This window comes from Schistocerca serialis, chromosome 1 (assembly GCF_023864345.2).
Source record: "Schistocerca serialis cubense isolate TAMUIC-IGC-003099 chromosome 1, iqSchSeri2.2, whole genome shotgun sequence".
Classification (NCBI taxonomy): Eukaryota; Metazoa; Arthropoda; class Insecta; order Orthoptera; family Acrididae; genus Schistocerca; species Schistocerca serialis.
The window spans coordinates 126799942-126822448 of NC_064638.1; the positions used below are offsets into that span (position 1 = coordinate 126799942).

At 45.1% G+C, this 22507-nt stretch overlaps 1 protein-coding gene across 1 annotated transcript; it reads left to right on the top strand.

Annotated features, from left to right (window-relative positions):
- The first annotated feature begins 2101 nt into the window (after nucleotides 1–2101).
- On the top strand, nucleotides 2102–21171 carry LOC126455031 (vitelline membrane protein Vm26Ab-like). The gene is made up of 3 exons (XM_050091147.1): nucleotides 2102–2116; nucleotides 20449–20603; nucleotides 20742–21171. The coding sequence occupies exons 1-3, from the start codon at nucleotides 2102–2104 to the stop codon at nucleotides 21169–21171; spliced, it is 600 nt and encodes a 199-aa protein (XP_049947104.1).
- The last annotated feature ends 1336 nt before the right edge of the window (nucleotides 21172–22507 follow it).

Here is a 22507-nt window from a genome sequence, read left to right on the forward strand (position 1 = left end):
CTCAGTGGACGACCTGTATCTGGTCATTCGACCGTTTCTGTGTTCTTAGCGTTCATGTCTACGTGCAATTCGTCTTGATGCTGTATAGTGACTGTTTTAGCATTGTTTGATTTGTTTGTGGAATTGTCTTTTGCTGTTCCATGTACATCTAGTCAGATTTTGATTAGGCAGTTTGGCCTTAACCCTGTCTGCGTACTAGGATTTACTGGAGCCAACTTGTGTAATTAAATGGTTGTCAATTGACGATGTTAACTGTTATTCTAGCGTGATATTGGTTACCGCATCTTAGGTGCATTTTACGAGTGTGCTGGTCAGCTTATAAGCTGTCCCTAGTTTGAGTTGCCATCCTGTTAAGTGAGCATAACTCTTGGCTGTCTGTCTCACCGCTTACGCAGCTCTATGGACTTTTCTCAGGTCGATCCTTGGAGCAATGTCTGAGCATTACTCCCTTCTTCATTTGCTCTGCTTGTGTCAATTGTTTAAAAATAATATTTTGTTTAAATTATTCCTACTACTTGTGGCCTTCAGCCGACAAATCATTTGAATTCTCCTTAATAAGGCCTTCAGCCGTCAGTGTAGCTTGTGTTACAGTCAATTTTTTTAAAATGATTGTTTAAAAAAAATTATTTCCTTAAATAAAGTGTATGTGTTTACTGTGCAACCAACGGCAGCTGATTAGGTCCCGTTCACACCTTTTCCTGTTATCCCTAAGTTCCACGTTTCATTGATATTATTCTCAGCAGTGGTTCGCTTTCTACAACGATTTGAAATTGGAACTTTAATTATGGACACCCTGTAGCATGAAACTGAAGCTCAATGTCAACAGCTTTGTTTAATATGGGCTTTTTAAAGAAACACGTTTCTCTTAACGGGACATCCAGAACTGCTATTCATTGTCAATGATAAAATCCTACAGCTGTAAAAATTATTTATTTTCAAAGAGAAAAGCACTATCCAGTTTCAGGATATATGTCCATCTTAAGGTGCATATTAAAATGTGAGTTCACAAAGGATGCATGACAGAGATTAAAATAAGTTAAAATATGTTAAAATAGTGTATCGCTGGTACATGACATGGAAGAGAATGTCCTGTTCAATCCTAGGTCTGCCAGAAATTTCTCGCTAGGGAAGCAGGAATGACATTTCAACTTCGGGTTGGTGTCGTACTGGTCTGATGGGTGTCTATGAAGTACTGTATTCGAAAGACCGCGCATCTGCATTCATGCAGATCCACATGTGGCGCTCCCCTATGTCAGGACCGTTGTCCTCCTCTGCGAAAGGCTTGCTGATGATCTAGGATTGAACAGAATATTTTCTCACATGTCATGTTTCACGGAAGCACTATTTTAACATAGGCCAATTTCAATACGTTGTGGCCAAGCGGTTCTAGGCGCTTCAGTCCGGAGGTGCTGCTTCGGTCACAGGTTCGAATCCTGCCTCGGGTATGGATGTGTCTGATGCCCTTAGGTTAGTTAGGTTTAAGTAGTTCTAAGGGACTGATGACCTCAGATATTAAGTCCCATAGTGCTTAGAGCCATTTGAACCAATTTCAATATGTTTTAACCTTAGTTATGCATCCTTTGTGGGCTCATCATTTTAACATGCGTCTGAAGACGGGACATATGTCCTGAAAACGGGTAATGCTTTCCTGTTTAGAAATAAATTATTTTTGCAGTAGCGGATTTTGTCATTGGCAGTGTTTAAGAAAAAAGTGTACTTACAAATTTCGATACGTGCACCTGTTCATTGTAAGTATCGTCCAGGAAAACAGCAGAAAGAAAGACGTTCCACGTCAGAAGACGGTCGTACCCCTGATGTAGCAGGTAGACCTGCGGTGCAGAAGGTGAAACCGCCGAGCGTCGCGTTGAGACAGAGGAGCATCTGCATACGGCCCACGCGACGCCACCTAGGCGCAGCTGCTGCAGGGCTGGGACTGCAGACGCGACAATGTTTCTGAAGGCCCGCGGACGGGACGATTAACGTGAATGGTTCATTGTGACAGGCGCGGGACGCTCCTTGCGACAGGTGAGTGCGCGGTGTATATAAGCGGTGGCGGCGACCACGCCTCTCCAAGTCGCAGCCACAGCTGTGTGCTCGCACCATGTCCGTTCTGCAGGTAAGGCACAGGTGCAGGCGTATCGCTTTCCGCTCACACTACTTTTACGAGCTTTATGCAAATTATCAGTCTTCTGACTGACGATGTCCTCTCCTGTGCCAACCTCTTCATCTCCAGGGTTTTACCCGCCTGCCTCCCTGGTTGCTCCATAGGCCCAGCGTCCTTTTAGACTTGCCTGAGTACCGGAGGAGCTGCACTCCTGCGTTTGTTTTTACCTCCTTATTTTACGATATTTTAAACCAGCATCCCGACCATGTACCAGTATTTACGGATGGCTCTGAACAGGGGGACTCTGTTGGATGTGCTGTTGTTTCCCCTGATCGAGTCGTCAAGTTACGGCTTCCTGCGGCGTATACCATCTTTGATGCCGAATTGTTTGCGATCTTGCGGGCATTGGAGCAGATGAGATGTGTTCCCAGTCTGAAGTTTCTCATCTGCTCTGACTCCCTGAGTGCCCTTCAGACAATACAACACTTGTACCCAGCGGATACGGTCGTCAAGAACATCCATGATGCCCTACTCCACCTCAACGACAGGAGGTTTCTTTCTGCTTGGTGCCGGCGCACGTGGGTATTAGGGGAAACGAACTAGCGGATGTGGCTGCCAAAGATGCATGTTCCCTCCCTCACGTTGTTGAATGTGCCGTCCCCCTCCATGCTGTTACCTCCCTTTTGGGTTTTCGTGTTATGCGTCCATGGGAAGAGGAGTGGCTGGCAGTCGGTGAAAATAAGCTGCGTCTGGTCAAGGCCACCACGCGGCCATGGCGTACGTCCTACCAGTCATGCAGGCGGGATGAGGTTCTCCTCACTCGCCTCCGCATCGGGCACAGTCCCTTAACGCATGGTTTTTTACTCCGGCGGGAGGACCCCCCAATCAGCAGTGCTTGTGGCGTCCAGATTACTGTCCGCCACATTTTACTTGACTGTCCTTTATTCTCTGACCAGAGGGCGGTGGTTTCCTTGCCACCGGATTTGTCCTCTATTTTGCAAGACGACGCAACGCCTGTGGTTAAGGTCTTACGGTTTTGTGTCCTGTCCAATTTGTTGCCTCGGATTTTAGGGAGAGGATTTTATTGTGCTGCTGGGTGACTGGCTCACCCATGTTTTAGGTAAGAGGTCCGCCTGTCACGATTACCTACTTGTTTCACTTCGATTTCTGTTCTCTTTTCCTTGTGTTTCCTTTCCTTTTTCAGTGCGTTTCTTCTCCTCTTGTTTTGCCTCTGTATGTGAGGTTTTGGAACTGCGTCAGGTCTGTGTCTTTTAGCCATACTCCTTGTTCGCTGTCCGTCTTCGTCCCTTCACCGCATTTGTTCCTGTTTCTATGCGTTTGGGCGCTGATGACCACGCTGTTTAGCGCCCGAAAACCTGAAACCGCACACACACTCAGAGTAGCACTTGATCCCACGTCCTCAGTTATATTCTGGATGTGTTCTAAGCCCTGTCTTCGACTACAGATTTTATCCTCTACAGCTCCTTATAGTACCATGGAAGCTATTCTGTCTTAACAGATATCCTATCATCTCATCCTTTCTTTTCAGTGTTTTTCCCAAATGTTCCTTTCCTCGCCGATTCTGCGGAAAACTATCTCATTTCTTATCTTATCAGCTCACCTAATTTTCACTGTCCGTCTGTAGCACTACCTCTCACATCTTCGATTCGATTCAGGACGATACAATGCTCTATTACAAACGAATATTCACAAAAATTTGTTCCTCACAATAAGGCAAGTTTTTGATACTTGCAGCATTCTTTCCCCTGGAATTTCCTCTTAAATTGTGCTGATCTGCTTTTTTATGTCCTCCTCGCTTCGTTCGACCTGTGTTATATTGCTTCCAAAATAGCAAAATTTCTTAACTTCGTCTACTTCGTGATCCTCAATTTTAATATGAAATGTATCGGTAATGCTATTTCTGGCAATCCTCATTACTTTCGTCATTCTGCATGTTCATTAGTCTGTTCATTCTACACTACTAGCCATTAAAATTGCTACACCAAGAAGAAATGTAGATGACAAACGGGTACTCATTGGTCAAATATGTTATACTAGAACTGACATGTGATTACATTTTCACGCAATTTGGGTGCATAGATCCTGAGAAATCAGTACCCAGAACAACCACCACTGCCCTTATTAACGGCCTTGATACGCCTGGGCATTGAGTCAAACAGAGCTTGGATGACCTGTGCAGGTACAGCTGCCCATGCAGCTTCAACACGGTATCACAGTTCATGAGGAGTAGTGACTGGCGTATTGTGACGAGCCAGCAGCTCGGCCACCATTGCCCAGACATTTTCAATTGGTGAGAGATCTGGAAGATGTGCTGGCCAGAGCAGCAGTCGAACATTTCCTGTTTCCAGAAAGGCCTGTACAGGTCCTGAAACATGCGGTCGTGCATTATCCTGCTGAAATGTAGGGTTTCCCAGGGATCGAATGAAGGGTAGAACCACGGGTCTTAACACATCTGAAATGTAACGTCCACTGTTCAAAGTGCCGTCAGTGCGAACAAGAGGTGACCGAGACGTGTAACCAATGGCACCCCATACCAATCTCGCCGGGTGATACGCCAGTATGGCGATGACGAATAAATGCTTCCAATTTGCGTTCACCGCGATGTCGCCAAACACCGATGCGACCATCATGATGCTGTACACAGAACCTGAATTCAGCCGAAAAAATGACGTTTTGCCATTCGTGCACTCAGGTTCATCGTTGAGTACACCATTGCCGGCGCTCCTGCCTGTGATGCAGCGTCAAGGGTAACCGCAGCTATGGCCTCCGAGCTGATAGTCCATGCTGCTGCAAACGTCGTCGAATTGTTCGTGCAGATGGTTGTTGTCTTGCAAACGTCCTCATCTGTTGACTCAGGGATCGAGACGTGGCTGCACGATTCGGTACAGCGATGCGGATAAGATACCTGTCATCTTGACTGCTAGTGATACGAGGCCGTTGGAATCCAGCACGGCGTTCCGTATTACCCTCCTGTACCCACCGATTCCATATTCTGCTAACAGTAATTGGATCTCGACCAACGCGAGCAGCAATGTCGCTACACGATAAACCGCAATCGCGATAGGCTACAATCCGACCTTTATCAAAGTCGGAAACGTGATGGTACGCATTTCTCCTCCTTACACGTGGCATCACAACAACGTTTCACCAGGCAACGCCGGTCAACTGCTGTTTGTGTATGAGAAGTCGGTTGGAAACTTTCCTCATGTCAGCACGTTGTAGGTGTCGTCACCGGCGCCAACCTTGTGTGAATGCTCTGAAAAGCTAATCATTTGCATATCACACCATTTTCTTCCTGTCGGTTAATTTTCGCGTCTGTAGCACGTCATCTTCGTGGTGTAGCAATTTTAATGGCCAGTAGTGTACTCAAGACGTCCTGTAATTCTTCCTACTTTCTCTAAGGGTAGTAATGTCATCAGCGTATTTTATCATTGATATCCTCTAACACTGAATTTTAATCGATCTCCTGAAACTTTCTCTTATTTCTGGAATAGCTTATCCGATGTACAGATTGAACAGTAGGTGTGAAAGACTGTACACGTGTCTTACACTCTATTTAATTCGAACAATTAGTTCTTGGTCTTTTGGTCTTACACCTTTCGTTTTAGTTATTGTATATACAGGGTGGTCAGAAACAGTCTTAGAAGCTTGTAAGGGTGTTGTAGAGTAGGTTGTTGCTGAGAAACAACGGTTAAGAAAAAAATTCGTTACGCCACGCGGTTTCCGAGTTAATTAGCACTGAAGTTAGCCAATCAGGGTGTTGAGCGCACAAATTCAAGCAGCCCACCAGGGACGGTGTCGCCAAACGTGGTCTTTGTTCGATTTCCTAAAACCGAACAATTGAGCGATACAAAAATTGGACATGGGACGGTAGTAAGGATCTCACCCGAGCGAAAGTCTGAGCAGTCTCGTGCGGTGTCGTCTAAGTTATGATAACAATTGACACCAATTGTATCTGGTGGGTCGCTTTAATTTGCGTGTACACCATCCGGATTGGCTAACTTCATTGCTAAGTAACTCAAAAACGACACGACGTATCGAATGTCCTTCTTAGCAATTATTTCCCAGTACAACCTACCCTGCATCACCTTTACAAGCTTTTCACACTGTTTCTGAAATCCTGTATGCTATACATTATCACTCTTTCTATGTAGCTCACTCCAGTTTTCTTATAATTTCGGATATATTGCACCATTTTACACAATCAAAGGTTTTTTACAGGTCGAAAAATCCTAAGGATGCGTCCTGATTTTTCTTAAGCTTTGCTTCCATTAAAAATCGCAACTTCAGAACTACCCCTCTGGTGCCTTTTCCTTTCCCAGAGCCAAACTGGTCGTCATCTAACAGAGCCCCAATTTTCTTTTCCAATCTTCTGGATATTTTTCTTGATTATTCTTGTCTGTAACGTGGATATATGAGCCATTAAGCTAACTGTACCATAGTTCCCGCACTTATCTGCCCTTGGTATTTTCGTAATTGTGTGACTGATACTTGTTTTGGAAAGTCTGTATGTCTGCAGACTCGAGGCCGCTATTCATGGATTGTTCCAGACGCTAGTGCAGCCTAACCAGCGGCAGTCATGCTCACACAGCATGCTGTTATTATTGTCCGAAGACTGCTCTATAAGTTAGTATATCATGTGAAAGCCTCTTCATCTCTACAATTCCTTCATGACTCAGCGAGTGTCAAGTTGTGCCTTAAATTTCTATTCGTCGCAACTGTTCGCTGTATCTCATTATCCATCTCATATTCAGAATTGGTCTGTGAAACGACATTTACAAAGTTTCATTCTGTTCTTGTGTAACCGCTTATCGTACACGTGCAGAAGTTCAGTTACGTTCAAGGCTCCACTTCAGATGCCTTCAGAAAATTCTTCCTGACACGTAAGTTGCATAGAACATAAAACTTAATTGACTCATGTAAGTACCTCGGTAAAGTGCGATACAATTAGTCTTACCACTTAAATTGTTCATCCAATTAGCTGAGCTGTCAGTGTCTCAGATCTCCGCTACAGCCAAAGATCTGGTTTGGCGGAGGGGCGGGAAGAGGAGGGAGTGGGAGGGTCGATGGTACTCATGAGGAACTCCATGGAAAGGGAGTAGCCGCTCCAGATCAGAAAGCTGACGTAACGGCCAAGAGAGCAGTGTGATGACAGCACGAGTCTCCATCACAGGATGAAACAGCAGTCGCCGATAATGTCATCAAGAAGGATCAAAGTCTCGGACTGCGGGAAGATGGGAAAGGAAATCCACCTTAAAAGATGTAGGGGGGAAAACATGGAGAACCTAATTTTGAGTGGGCGGACACGAATCCGTCACAGTTTTCCTGAATCGAGTCCACGGTCGCACGACTGTGACATTTCAATCGAGTAGTTAAGACCTGTGTGGTCCCATGATACCTCAAAACGAATCCAGCGATTAAACATTGGGCCACAAAAAAAAAAAAAAATGGTTCAAATGGCTCTGAGCACTATGGGACTTAACTTCTGAGGTCATCAGTCCCCTACTCACTGTGTGACAAGCTCGCCCATATTTTATGTAAGTGGCCAGCCAATGACAATTTACTGTGGCATTCTTGTTGCTACATTTTCCCTTTCCTTACCTTCTACTTTCTTATGTCGCATTTTCCTTCTTTTCCTGCTTTCTTTGCGTGTGTGTTTCAGTTTTATTAGGTCTGTCCACATTCGTTCCCTTTAATGTGTGTAGGGCGCTGATGACCTCGACGTTGAGCGTCCATAAGCCCCAACACACACACACACACACACACACACACACACACACACACACACACACACACACACCTAACTAACCTAAGGACATCACACACACCCATGCCCGAGGCATGATTCGAACCTGCGACTGTAGCGGTCGCGCGGTTCCAGACTGTAGCGCCTAGAACCGCTCGGCCACTCCGACCGGCTTGGCCCACACCTATCCTTCTTAAATAAGTGAGCGAACAACGCGTTGGTGTCGTTTCATCACAATGAGCGGGAGATACTGTTGTCAGATACCAGGAGGACACCTCAAAATTCAAAAATAATGCGGAGTCCAATTCAGGTGGAAAATACAGTGTGAAAATAGTTTCCATCTCTTTTTCGCAGACCGGGCAAGATGGCACAGTTGCCAATGTATTGCACTCATGTTTGGGAATATCTAGAGATTAGGTTTTCTTTCCTTTCCCTAGATAGCTTAAGGGGAATACCGAAATTAAGCTTTTCAAAAGCCGTTATATTTCTCTTTCATAGACACATAGGAATTTTAGCTCTGCCTACAATGTCTTTTCATTTCTTATCACTTTTTTCATTTTGGTTTTTAATCTGCAGAATTATCACTTGTCAGTTGTTATGTACAATCTTCTTATGTGTTGTATTTTTTTTTAAACAAAACCAGCCTTTTCTAAGTCAGTGACATGATATTTAAGTATTTCCATATCGACTTAAATGGTTTAAATGGCTCTAATCACTATGGGACTAAACATCTGAGATTATCAGTCCCCTAGGCTTAGAACTATTTAAACCTAAGCGCCTAGAACCGCTTGGCGACAACCGCCGGCTTCCATATCGACTGCAGCAACACATACGCTATCTGACAAAGCATCACGTGTTGACAGTGTATGTGGCGTTACTGCAACGATTACAAAATCGAGTCAAATTTACAAAGAACCTCTGTCCTGGATTCATGCAGTGATTCGGTTGGGTTGGGTACCATTAACCCATCGTATTCTGCAAGCTGACCCGCAGTATCTTGGATACTGGCAGTGGCGTGGAACTGACGTCTTGAGCCGGCTTGCTACAACTACACCATCGACATTTCGACCGTCTTTATACCGGTCTTCTTCAGGGCGATTAAACTAAAAATCGATCGTTGTTTTAGTGATGTACTACGACGTGTCCTAACATCCAAAATGATTTTATTGAAACTGCCACAGGCCGTGAAAGTTTATATGTCAAGGGTGTTCATTGACATGTGCACTGTTTCTGTACACAATCCTGTCTAGCAGACATAATCCTTGTCTGTATTCATCTCTTGGAGGAATTTGTCTACTACGCAGTTCATTTCTTGTCGAAAGTTGAGTAAGTGCGACACGATTCTCGTAGAGACAGGCACTCCTAGTGATACTATCCTGAGTTATATGTGCTCTTAGTTGTACTCCATACAGGATAGAACGATGTAGTCCAGATAAGCCTTATAAATGCCACTCTGAACGCATTTTCCAGAATTAAGTATTTTAATCTATGCGAATGTGCTGTACAAAAGCCACGCCAGAGGCGTATTCTTATTGTAGACGAATGGGCGAAAATTGTTTTTTATCCAATCTGACCTTCTGGAACAAAAGTCTTTGGGCGTATCTTTAGCTGAACGCTAGCGACGAGCTTGTCTTTATGTCGTTGAGATAATTGCCATCCACAGTCCCACTCTTAGTATGGAAATGATCGAAAAAAATAGCATGTCAATGCAATCTCGCACAGCATATAGTAGTAACGCCATCTACACGCTGATACAGGATGATTCACGAAGATATGAAAATATTTTAATATATAATTCTATAAGTAAAACTAAAGAAAGAAGTTGATATAAACATGGGTCTGCAAATGTTTAGTTACTGAGTTACGGCTAATAAACGATTCTGTCTGAAATTTAGCAACTTCGCTATTATGAAGGCATCGCAAAACTGTACGAAGTTAAAGAAAAGCACGATTTCCATTTATTTTGTTGTTATTGGTCTGGTGAATTTAATGAGACATGTCCCAGACTTTCTCTGCCTCGTGATGACTGGGTGTTGTGTGATGTCCTTAGGTTAGTTAGGTTTAAGTAGTTCTAAGTTCTAGGGGACTGATGACCATAGATGTTGAGTCCCGTAGGGCTCAGAGCCATTTGAACCATTTGTCCCAGACGTGTATCTGCAGTAGTTTTCCGGTACATCCAGAGGAGCAAAATTATTATACAAGTAAATTTGTTCACTTTCCATTAAGGATGTAAAAACATATGTTGGCAGCCGTTAGTGAGTTGTTTCAGTCGTATCCTAACCTTGAAACAAGTTAGTTTTCTGTATTGTTCAGCGAAAGAACATAATAACATTTAGTGAAAGAACACCCGGGAGATCCTGCCCTTTGCTTGGAGTTATGCCACTGGTTAATTATTAATCGGCAGTTACACAGATAAATTTTATTTACTGATGAGGCACAGTTTACTCGAGATGGCATAAACAATTTACATAACGAGCACGTATGGCTGAAGCAAACCCAAGTGCAACAGTGCAACTCAATTTCTAGTAGCTATTTAGCATAAATGTGTAGTGTGGTATAATAAACACACACTTTATTGGACCATTAATTTTCCTAGGTCGTCTAAATAGCGAGACGTACTTTAAATTCCTTCAAGAAGAAATGCCCCTCTTGCTCGAAGATGTTCCACTTGCTACGCAATTGCAAATGTATTTTCAACATGACGGCGCGCCTCCACATTTCACCAACACCGTTACTGCACATTTAAATGAACATTTTCCCCAGAAATGGATTGGTAGTGGTGCTACACATCTGTGGCCACCCAGATCGCCCGATTTAACACCAATGGATTTTGTGTATGGGGATGAATGAAAGACATAGTTTATGAGGACAAATTCAATACACGTGAGGCATTACTTGCTAGCATTATTAATGTAATAGATGAAAGTAAGAACAACCCTGTGAAACTGAAATGAGCAACAAAATCTGTTCATACAAGTGCAACTAAGTGCATTGAACTCGGTGGAGACATTTTTAAACATTTATTGTGGATGTATTGTGAAATTGTATATACACTGTACAGCTTCGTTAACACTGAGCTTTGTTTTTTCCGGTTTAACATGAATTCTGGTGTGCTATGGTATTAATAAAAACAGATTACCTGACACACTCATACAGTTTCGGTTAATGTTATTACCATCATTTTTCCAAAATTAAATTTTCTACAACTTCTGTTGAAAACTTGGTGCGATTGTCTGGAATTTAAAAAAAAGCAAATTGGGACAAGTAACTGCGTCAGGTCTGTGTCTTTTAGCCGTTCTCCTTGTTCGCTGTCCGTCTTCGTCCCTTCACTGCATGTGTTCCTGTTTCTATGCGTTTGGGCGCTGATGACCACGCTGTTTAGCGCCCGAAAACCTCAAACCACACACACACACAGTTAATAAATTAAAAATTTTACTAAATTACTTCTTTGCTTCTCTGGATGTTCTGGAAAATCATTGCAGATACACGTATGGGACATGTTTTATTAGATTCACCAGATCAATAACAACAAAATAAATGGAAATCGTGCTTTACTTTAACCTCGTGCAGTTTTGCGATGGCTCCTTTTTAGCGAAGTTGCTAAATTTCGGGCAAAATTTTTTTATTAGCTGTAGCTCCGTACCTAAACATTTGCGGGCCTATGTGTATCTGAACGTTTTTCTTTAGTTTTACTTGTAGAATAACATATTAAAATATTTGCATATCTCGTGAATCACCCTGTATAAGGAAAGATTACCCACCTGATTTCTCTTTCATAGGGTTTGAATGTTGTTTGTGAGAAGACACTGTGACGCCTCGCGTAAGAAAGAGAAACATTTACCGTCGACATTGGCAGGACAGCTCGCGTTGGCCGTGATCTTAGGACTGTTAAATGTGTTCAGGAAGGTCATACTCAACGTCACGCAGGATCTCGAGGGCCCTGCGCGACTAGCGCACGACAGGACAGAAATACTTTTCACTCGGCTATGCAGACGCGTGCAGCCACGCCACTACCTCAACTGAAGAAATGGGCTTGCTCGCAGCAAGACAAGTATCCCCACAAACAGTGCTGCGACACGGACCACACCACATACTGTCCACATGACGACTATTGTTGCGGCCCCTCTTGAAGCAACTGGGAGAGAGGCTCGCCGACAGGGGTGCAGCCATCGAGAACACTGGGATCGTGGGGGCACCACGTCATCTTTTCAGACGAGTCCCGGTTCAGCATACATCACAACGAGCGTATCTGTGATGGAGGCTCCAAGGAACGGTGTGTGACTGCAATCATCATCGTCATACAGGCTCTGCACTTGGCATGACGGTAACGAGTTGTCATTGGGTAGCCAGCGCGATCACGTTTGCTTCACATCGCTAGTAATGCAGCCAGGAGGTGTTTCATTTCTGATGTGTTGAGGCAGGTGGCCCTGTTCTGTCTTCGACGTCTCTGCGACATCGACTGTCAACAAGGTAATGCAAGACCACATGATGCCTTTGCTGTCCTGATCCTCCTGGATGCAGAGGGTGTCAGCTGTTGTCCAAAGAAGCTCAACCACTGATAACATCCGGCGATGGGTTGCCGAGATACGGGCATGCCACCACTCGCTAGCCACAGCGTAGCAGTATCATCCAAGCCCAGTCCGTTTAAACCCATTGTTGCTATCCGCATACTAAATTCCGCACCGTGTATGTAGGGTGAAAAGTATTTAAACCGACAAACTCTGGGAGGTTGTAGGGGACATCAAAACAAATATTTTTCCCTAATGTCATTTTTTCCTATGAGGATTATTTAAACCGGTGGAGGCCGTTATTACGCTCTTCAGTTGTAGGCAACTGCTGTCAAACAGTGTAGTAGTGCATTGTCTCTGTTTACTAATGGAGCGATACACCTGGAGTGAGTACACTGATATGGTTGGTGCGTACTGCGTAGCGCACCACAACGGACGAGCTGCACAGCGGGTTTATCAACAACAATATCCTAATCGCCATATCCCGCATCATAAGACCTTTGCTGCTGTGTACCAACGTCTGCATGAGACCGGGTCATTTAGCAGATTACCTGGACAGGGACGCCGTCGCACGGTAAGAACGCTGCAATTTGAGGAAGCTCTCTTGCAGCATGTGGAGCGGGATCCTTCAATCAGCACTCGTGCAATTGCACGTAACATAGGGACGAATCAGACGAATGTCAGAACAGTCCTTCGAGAGCAATTGTTACGTCCATTTCACTTACAGCGTGTCCAACCTGTTGATTATCCACCCAGAGCACAGTTTTCGCAGTGGTACCTGGAACAGTGTGAAATGGATCCTACATTTCCATCCTCTGTGTTGTTTACCGATGAAGCAACGTTCGGGCGTGATGGAGTCTTCAACATCCACAATTCGCATGTTTGGAGTGAGGATAATCCACATGCAACAGTTACTAGCGCTCATCAAATGTGGTTCTTCGTTAATGTGTGAGTCGGTGCTGTTGGGGACCGTTTAATTGGGCCGTATCTGCTACCTAGGCTATTAAATGGCAGGCACTATTACAATTTTCTCGCCAGAGCATTGCCAGAATTGCTGGAAGACGTCCCGCTCCCTACAAGACAACGCATGTGGTTCCAACATGACGGGGCGCCGGCACATTTCAGTCGTCGTGTGCGTCGATTCCTGGACCGACGGTTCCCAGAAACGTGGACTGGCTGTACCATGGCCTGCTCGATCCCCAGATATGCCCCCTCTGGACTTTTTTGTGCGGGGAGAGATGCGCATTCTTGTTTACGCAACTTCTGTTGCATCAGAAGAGGATCTGGTTGTCCGGATAGTAGCAGCAGCAGGAACAATTCAGGATACTCCTGGGGTTTTTGCCCGTGTCAGACAGAACATGATCCGACTGTGTAACCTTTGTTTACGAGTCAATGGAGGCATTTTTGAAAATCTGCTGTAATTGAAATTGGGTTGTGATAATGCGTTGTCGCTTGGTCATAAAAAATGGAAAAGTGTTTGTTGATTTAATTAATTTGGCACCAGAGAAATCTTCCTCTACTGGTTTAAATACTCCTTATAGGAAAAAATGACATTAAGGAAAAATAATTGTTTTGATGTCCCCTACAACCATACAGAGTTTGTCGGTTTAAATACTTTTCACCCTGTATGTACAAGCCACCTACAAATTTAATCATGTGTTCTTCCTACTATGCTGTATACGCACAATATGTAAACTTACGTTGTTTGCAATCCTTCCTGCTGTTTCAATTTTAATGGTTATCAATGTAGTTTCTAAGACTTTAAGTAAAGCATTTCAGCCGTATAATGCACCAAGGCGACTAGAAGAGCTTTAAAATGTCTCAAGCAACACCATCTGAACCTCGAAGTATTTTCCTGGTTCCAGAATCCTGAACCACTCGAACGTCTTTGGGGCCTCGTCAGTCGCCATATTCGCAACGTGACTGCTACTTCACACGTGCCTCAACAGATGTGGGAAACACTGCAGACAACACGGTCTATGTACCCTTGAAGGTCTTTCTTCTCGTATAGCTACAGAGTTCTGCAGTTAATTTTGGACAACAGTAACAGATACAAGTAAACAGATAGTTCCCGTCTTCCTAGATTTCTGAAAGGCAACAGCACCACATTGTCGACTACTGACCAATATTCCACCATACGGAGTATCTTCGCAAATGTCTTATTGTACCGATGAATTTTTGATTTCTAGAACCCGTTACGTTATACGGGAAAGTATTGTTTGACAGAAATGGAAGTAAGGGCGGGTATGCCCCAGCGAAGTGTAATAGGACCGCTTCTTAATATAGAGGCACATAAACACTTGTCGGATATGATCAGCAGCACTATATAATTGCTTACTGACGACATTGTTTTCTAATCGAAAGTATCCTCGTTGGACGATCGTCAGGAAATGCAGAAAATATTCCACTTCTTGTGATGAATGTCAGCTCTATTTACATGTGGATAAACGCAAGATAGTGTCTATAACAAAAGAATGAGATAGTAGGCGATTACGAGATCAGTGGTGCATATTTTGAGCACGTCACATCATTTAAGTATTTGGGGATAATGCTAAGAAGAGATGAAAGTTGACTATTATGCAACATAACTATTATGGAAGAGAATGAACGACTTAGATTTCTTGGAAGAGTCCTGTGAAAACGCAAAGCATGTGTAAATGAAGTTGCACACAACGCACTATTGTGACCAATTCTAGAGTTTGTTTCAGCGTTTACGGTTGCTGTGGTCGTAAGAGAACGGTGTGGCTGTTATGAAGTTGTGAAAGAAGTGCTCGTGGAACTTACATGGGAATTCTTGAAGGAAATACGACGAAATCTCGAAAAACACTTTTGGGTAAATTTAGAGAATCTGTATTCGAACAAGACACTGCTACCACATTGTTGCGACAATTGTATATCTCAACAAGGGATAATAATAATAAGACAGGAGAAATTAGGGCGCATACGTGCTGCAATGCTTCCCTTGTTCAATTCGAGAATGGAGTTCGAATGGCTCTGAGCACTATGGGACTTAACTTCTGAGGTCATCAGTCACCTAGAACTTAGAACTACTTAAACCTAACTAACCTAACGACATCACACACCCATGCCCGAGGCAGGATTCGAACCTGCGACCGTAGCGGTCGCGCGGTTCCGGACTGAGCGCCTGAACCGTGAGACCACCGCGGCCGGCATTGAGTTCGACAGGGCATCGGAAATATTAGTGTCAAATACCCTCCGCCACGTACTGTGCGGTGGCATTCGGAGTGTAGATATAGATACAGAGATCGACAAAGTACAAGCATGGTGCTTGTCTTAGTACTTCCGGATTACAGGTATCTGTAAAGGCAGGGAGAATACTTACCGGTTTAGCGTAGTCATAGTACTGATACAAATTTTGTTTTTATTGTAAAGATTACAGCTACGCATTAACTTATGGTTAGAGTCAACCTTAGCTGCAGTTTTGTTTATAGTGTTTCGTTCAAACAGATAAACTATAATATTTTTCCGCTTTTGTACAGACTGGAAAGGTTCATAATCAACAGAAATTCAGCTGGATTTGATGATGGTTCGCAAGGAGTCAGCTGTTTGGCTTCCAACAGCTAAGAAATGTGCGACTCCATTTAAACGTCCCTTAAATAAACTTGAAGATTAACGCAAGATTATGCCCGAAACTGAACTGACAGGTGGAAACTTCGAGAAAAAGTACACAGTGAGTGAAGGAGGCATTCGCCGAGAAAACTTAGAAAAAATTTTACGTTGATAAATAGTAATGACAGAGCTTTGTGTGAAATGGGTGCCCCATTTGTCGAACGTTGACCAAACGAAAATGCAAAACAGGTCATCGAATGCTTAGTTTTTGAAAAAAAAATGCAGCTGATTTTTCCATGTGAATTATTTTTGCTATGCACAACGTTAGGGTTTATTGCTTCAGGCGGAAATGAACAGCACCCAAAGCAATGGGTGAACACTAACAGGCCCCCATCGATTAAAGCGGAGTCGATTTAACATACTCGAAAATAACTATGAGTGTTTTGCAGGGTATAAAAGGGCTTTTCTTACTGATTATTTTGAAAAGAGTAAAGCAACAGTGTCGAATACTATAGCAATCTTATGGTGCAGTTGGATGAAAACATGTACTGTCTGATAAAAAAGGAACCCAGACATCTCTGTGTAACTGACGACTATATGTCGCGAAAGGGGGAGCTGCTAGCATAAAAGGAGACGGGAGGTTCTGCGTTCTTATTAAAGGTACAATAACAGCGGACTGGGTCCGCCAGGAGAGGTCAGGGACTTCGAATGTGGACTAAAAGTTGCATGTAATGTGGTATGACGATAGTAATTATACTAGATCTTGCACTCACGGTAGTTTCTTTACCGATTTTGGTGCAGGTTAGAGAGAGAACTGCGTTGTGTCGGTTCTCGATTGTGCCCAGGAGGAATAGTGTTTAATTACGCGAAGGTGGTTTGAACCTGACATTTAACCCGGACTGCCTTCACGCAATCTGATTTTTCGATACAAATATCTAAGGGACCTAACTGAATATTGAAAGGGAAATGGATGAAGAAAAGACGGTTATGGTAATGGTTATCGAATCTGCGACTGAATACATTATTAGCCTCCCGAAAACAACCAAGATACCGTTGTAAAGAGCTGCACTGTAACATAGTTTGCATACAACGTAAAAACACTGAGGTTACTCAAAGAAAAGAATAAAAAAATGGGATATCATTATAACATATCAGTATATTCTGAAATAATCCATACCACTAAGCATGGACCAATAACCATGGAATATAAAACTTACATTTTGCACTTCTTTCACACATTCCGTGCTACGACAATGTCCTCTCTTGTATGTCCAGTATTTTCCCAAAACTAGTTCTCCTTGCGTGCGCGTGAATACTTCATAGCGTCGCACTGTTTATCGACGCGATCGTTCGAAAATTCACATTACTGGTACAAAAATGTTACATAAAACTTGTAGCGATGCTACACTGCACTTCTTAACACGTCAGCATCGAAACAGTAAAAGCCGGCCGCGGTGGCCGTGCGGTTCTAGGCGCTGCAGTCCGGAACCGCGGGACTGCTACGGTCGCAGGCTCGAATCCTGCCTCGGGCATGGATGTGTGTGATGTCCTTAGGTTAGTTAGGTTTAAGTAGTTCTAAGTTCTAGGGGACTCATGACCTAGGATGTTAAGTCCCATAGTGCTCAGAGCCATTTGAACCATTTTTGAAACAGTAAAAGGTAACCTAGTCTCTAGAACTGTTCATGACAAAAGACAAAATTTTTATGATTCATATGTTTCGTATCTTATTAGGATCGAGCGCTGCGGCAATTATTCGCAAATCTGCGCTCAGCGGGTCATAGTGTTTATTTGAAGCAGTTAATGCTGGACTCGCGTCTTTGTGTGGACGCACATTACAAAAATATTTCTTTTCCTAACATTTGCGCTCTGATGCGTAACAATTTACGAACTACAGCTCGATGGCTGTTCTTCTCCTTTATGACAAATATTTTATATACAGAGCATCAGAAACTCGATAATATTACAACTAGTCATTGGATGTCACCTGAGAAACAAATGCGTCATGGACATTTGAATCCTCCTAAAGCCGCCCAAGTTGACTGTTGTTGATACGATCGTGAAGTGGAAATGCGAAGGGGCAACCATAGCTAAACCAAGACCAGCAGATATCATGTACTAACGGATAGAGACCTTCGAGCGTCGCAGCAGCTTTTGACTGAAACCAACGGAAGGAATAATTTGTGCTACTCTACCTAGCACAAAGACTTAAAAAATGAAGTAGAATGATCGAGCAGCTCGTTATAAGCCATAGGTTTTGCTAAGCGACGCTCGAGATGCTGCGAAGTGCGACGGCACTGGACAGTGGGTGTCAGGAAACGAGTGATTGCCATCACGTGTCATGCTAACAGTGAGGTGGTGGTGTAGTGTGGGAGTTTTCTCGTGGTTAGGATGTGGTCCCTTCTCTGCACTTAGAAAAACGCCAAGTGCAGAAGGATATGAAGACGTTTTACAGCTTTGAGTACTATATGCAGTAGAGGAACGATACGGATACGATAATTATTTGTGTCAGCATCGTGTTGTAAAGCAGCAACTGTTGTGCACAGTAACATTTATGAAATGGTCTGGTCCGCCCAGAGTGCACAGTAATATTTATGAAATGGTCTGGTCCGCCCAGAGTCTCGACCTGAAGCTAATGCAACACCTTTGGGGTGAGTCAGAACGTCGACTTCGCTATAAACACTTATGACGAACTTTACCATTTTCTCTGCTTTCAGCTCTTGACGATTAGTGGGGTGCCATTTCTCCACCTCAATGGAAGTGCCCCTAGCAGATCAAAAGCTGTCAAACTTGAAGGGTGCATAGGAAATAGGCTATTTAACCGCCACTAATAAGTGTCCGGATACTTTTGAACATATAGCGTATGAGAGAAGATGCCTGTTAAAGTTAAAAAAAAAATCCTCTTTCACGACCTCAGACGTGGAGTGAAACAGGCGAAACCTCTGCACTCCACAAGTAGTGCATGGAGTTGTGGGAGGAAGAATGGCTGGCGGTGACGGCCAATAAACTGCGGTTGGTGAAGTCAACAACTCGGCCGTGGCGTTCCTCCTGCCGGTTGCTCAGGCGGGAAGAAGTGACCATCACGCGTCTTCGGATTGGGCACTGTACTCTCGCACATAGCTTTCTATTACGGCGGGAGGATCCCCCGTTTTGTGATGCTTGTGGTGTGCCCATCTCTGTCCGGCACATTTTAACAGACTGCGTTTTATACCGTGATGCAAGGGCAGAAGCACAAGTTGATGGGGATCTGCCCTGTGTTTTAGCTAATGATGAGACGTGTGTGTCTAGGGTTTTAAAGTTTTGTGATGTGTCTGGACTTTGGCCTAAACTTTTAGGCTGGAGGTTTTAGTGCATTGCAAAGTGAGTGGCTTCTTCCTCTTTTCCTTGTGTGCAGCCGGCCACTTCAATCTGCTATATTGTTTTAGCTCTCTACCACTTTCTTCCTGTGTTGTCTGTGTTTTGCTTCTGACGGCATGCTTCGTCCCAAGCTTCGGTGTGGGTAGGTATTGTGTACATAGTTCTGCGTAGTCAGCGCGTACACAACTTTCCCACTAGAGCGCGCCCCGCTAAGCACAACAGCGCAGGCGCAGCGCTCGTCCATCTCCGCACTACGAGATGGCGCTGCCTAAGAGACAGACCAAATTCTGCTTCGGCCGATCCACATATTAATATGTAACGCAGCCAATGAGATTGCTGCTAACGTAGAACCTTTTCTCCTCGCGGATCACACTTGCGCAGTGATACCTGAACGCGCAAGGTATTATAATGAGTGTACAGACCTCTGATTAGTCAGTCTGCATTAGTCTGCATTTGTCTGCATTAGTCTGTACCAGTCTATAGTCAAGTTTCAGTCTGCGCCTAATAAGATTATCATATTCCTGGACATAGCCATGAAGAGAAATGTATAGACACTTTGTCAAGTATCAGAGATATGTGAGAATAAGATTACCGTACCAAGACCAAAGGAACTTCAGATTGTCAATTGTAAATAGCATTCAGAATCAAGTTACGTAAGGTTTATGATTGTTATTATTTTAATAAATGTGTGTGAAAATTAATCAAGTTCTGTTTAAAGTTGGTCACTGTCAATCTGCTACTCTAAGCGTACAAGTGGCATTTCTATCGTCTGACCTAACGGCAGAAGATAAACACGCCACGATAAGACCACGAGACATATTGCTGACACTCGCCTACTTCGTTAGAGCGACAAGTCAAATAATCTGATGGTGTGTGTACCGAAGGTCTTACAGTACACACACCACAGTAGGCACACATTTTTCCAACCTTGTTACCTGTGTTTTACGTTCTGTTTAATCTTACTGTTCTGAGTTTTTTTTTCTTGACACCCGTCTCAGTCTGTTACTGAGCGGGAGCTGAAGGCCTTGCCGTCGTGCGCCCATACAACCCTCTCCATCCATCCATCATCCGCTCCTGCGATCAGCACTAACGTGCAGTCAGATGGTGGTGCGACCACTTGCTGACACGGCGGCGCTCTGTTGCAGATCGCGGTCCTGGCGTGCGCCGTGGCGGTCGCCAGCGCCGGGTTCTACCCCAGCGCCGCCGTCGCACTCACGGCGGCCAGCCTGCAGCAACAGCAGCAGCAGTCTCAGCTGCAGCAGCAGCGCGCACTGGCCGCCGGGGGCGGCGGGGCTGCCTCGTCTGGCGGCGGTGGCGGCGGAGGCGGCGGAAGCGGCGCCGGCGGTGCCGACGGCTCCGGTGCTGCGGGAGGCGGCCAGCAGCAGCAGCAGCAGCAGCAGCAGCAGCAAGGCGGGGGCGGAGGCAACGGCGGCAGCAGCGGGGGCGGCGGCGCGCCGGGGCAGACGCTGACGTACTACACTGCGGGCCCGGTGACGTACCAGCCCGCGGGCCCGCCGGCGGCCATCGCGTACCACCCGGCGGCGCCGCTGGCTTACGCGGCGCCCGCCGCCGCCGTGGCCGTGCACCCGGCGGGCGGCGCCGTCGCCTACCCCGTGGCCGCCTACCACCCCGCCTACCCCGCGCTCACCAAGGAGGGCGTCGCCTTCCACCCGGGCGCGCCGCTCGCGCTGCACCCCGCGGCGCCCGTCGCCTTCCACACGGCGACGCCGCTGCTGTACCACGTGCCCGCCTCCGCGCACGCGCAGAACGCCGGCTCTTCCTCCGGCAAGGGCGACGGCGGCGGTGACGGCGGCTCCTCCTCCTCGCACTTCACCTTCGACGGCCTCGGGTACAACTACTCCTACTAGGCGCCGCCGGTCGACGCCCCGGCTGCCTCCTCTCCACTTCGCTCCTTATTTATTTGTCCCTCTATGCCTTCCGCACTCTGCACATCACCGACGAGTATTTACATCGCTCACTATCATTCTCAACACACTACCCCCAATGCCCTGCTTCAGCGTCACTCGTTTATTAGTTGCCTCTGTACTGTTCTCTCCCGCTAATAAAATGCTTTATACACAGAAATCACGCTGTTTCCTTATTTTATTCATCGCATTACACCGCCACAGTGTCCGTCTCTTTCGTTGCGTAGTCATTATGCCTGTCTGTCACGCGAAGGACTCGGGATCATTTCTGTTACTCCCAGAGATATTTACTAGTAGGAGGGCTGGGACGTGATCCAACAGCCGCGTGAGACCATTTGAAGGGCTTATTTCAGTATTGGTACAAGTCCATTACCTCCACTTTTCTGCCTGTACTGCTTCTGAAATGATCCAAACAAACAGAAAGAAAGGTTCATCTCTTCAAGAAGCCCTATTCTTGAATATTTATGGTACCTCAACTGCAGATTTTTCAGCGCTTTGGGACTCTGTATGAACAAAAATGAACTTGTACCACAATTGAAATAAGCCCTCCATTTGATCTACTCCAACGTCTAAGGTAGGGTATTTGACTGTTTTCTGGAAACTATCTTAAATGATTAATTATGTCATTTTATGGTCCTTGTTGTGAATTGGCAGGAGCCAATTCACGGAGTTTGGAGGAAGCCGAAAGGCACGCGTTTAAGCTCACGCAGGCTGGCGTGAGGTCTGGAAAATGACAAGGAATTATAGTAGCCAAAAATAGTACACAGCTTCTGGAATACTTAACTTTAATCCATAACTGGAGAACATCGCTCTTGATGATACATAATTTCGCTGTCCGTCTTCGTCCCTTCACTGCATGTGTTCCTGTTTTTATGCGTTTGGGCGCTGATGACCACGCTGTTTAGCGTCCGAAAACCTCAAACCACACACACACACACACACAATCTCAATATAAACTGGTCATGGCGCCTTGCTAGGTCGTAGCAAATGACGTAGCTGAAGGCTATGCTAACTATAGTCTCGGCAATTCAGAGCGTATTTGTCAGTGAACCCTTCCTAGCAAAGTCGGTTGTACAACTGGGGCGAGTGCTAGGAAGTCTCTCTAGACCCGCCGTGTGGCGGCGCTCGGTCTGCAATCACTGACAGTGGCGACACGCGGGTCCGACGTATACTAACGGACCGCGGCCGATTTAAAGGCTACCACCTAGCAAGTGTGGTGTCTGGCGGTGACACCACAGTCCTAATATGCTTTTCTTCTCTTGGCTTTTAATATTCTTTT

Coding starts and splice junctions, on each gene's coding strand:
- LOC126455031 (XM_050091147.1), top strand. Junction 20,604..20,741: donor GGGGGCGGCGGGGCTGCCTC/GTCTGGCGGCGG, acceptor CGGCGGCAGCAG/CGGGGGCGGCGGCGCGCCGG.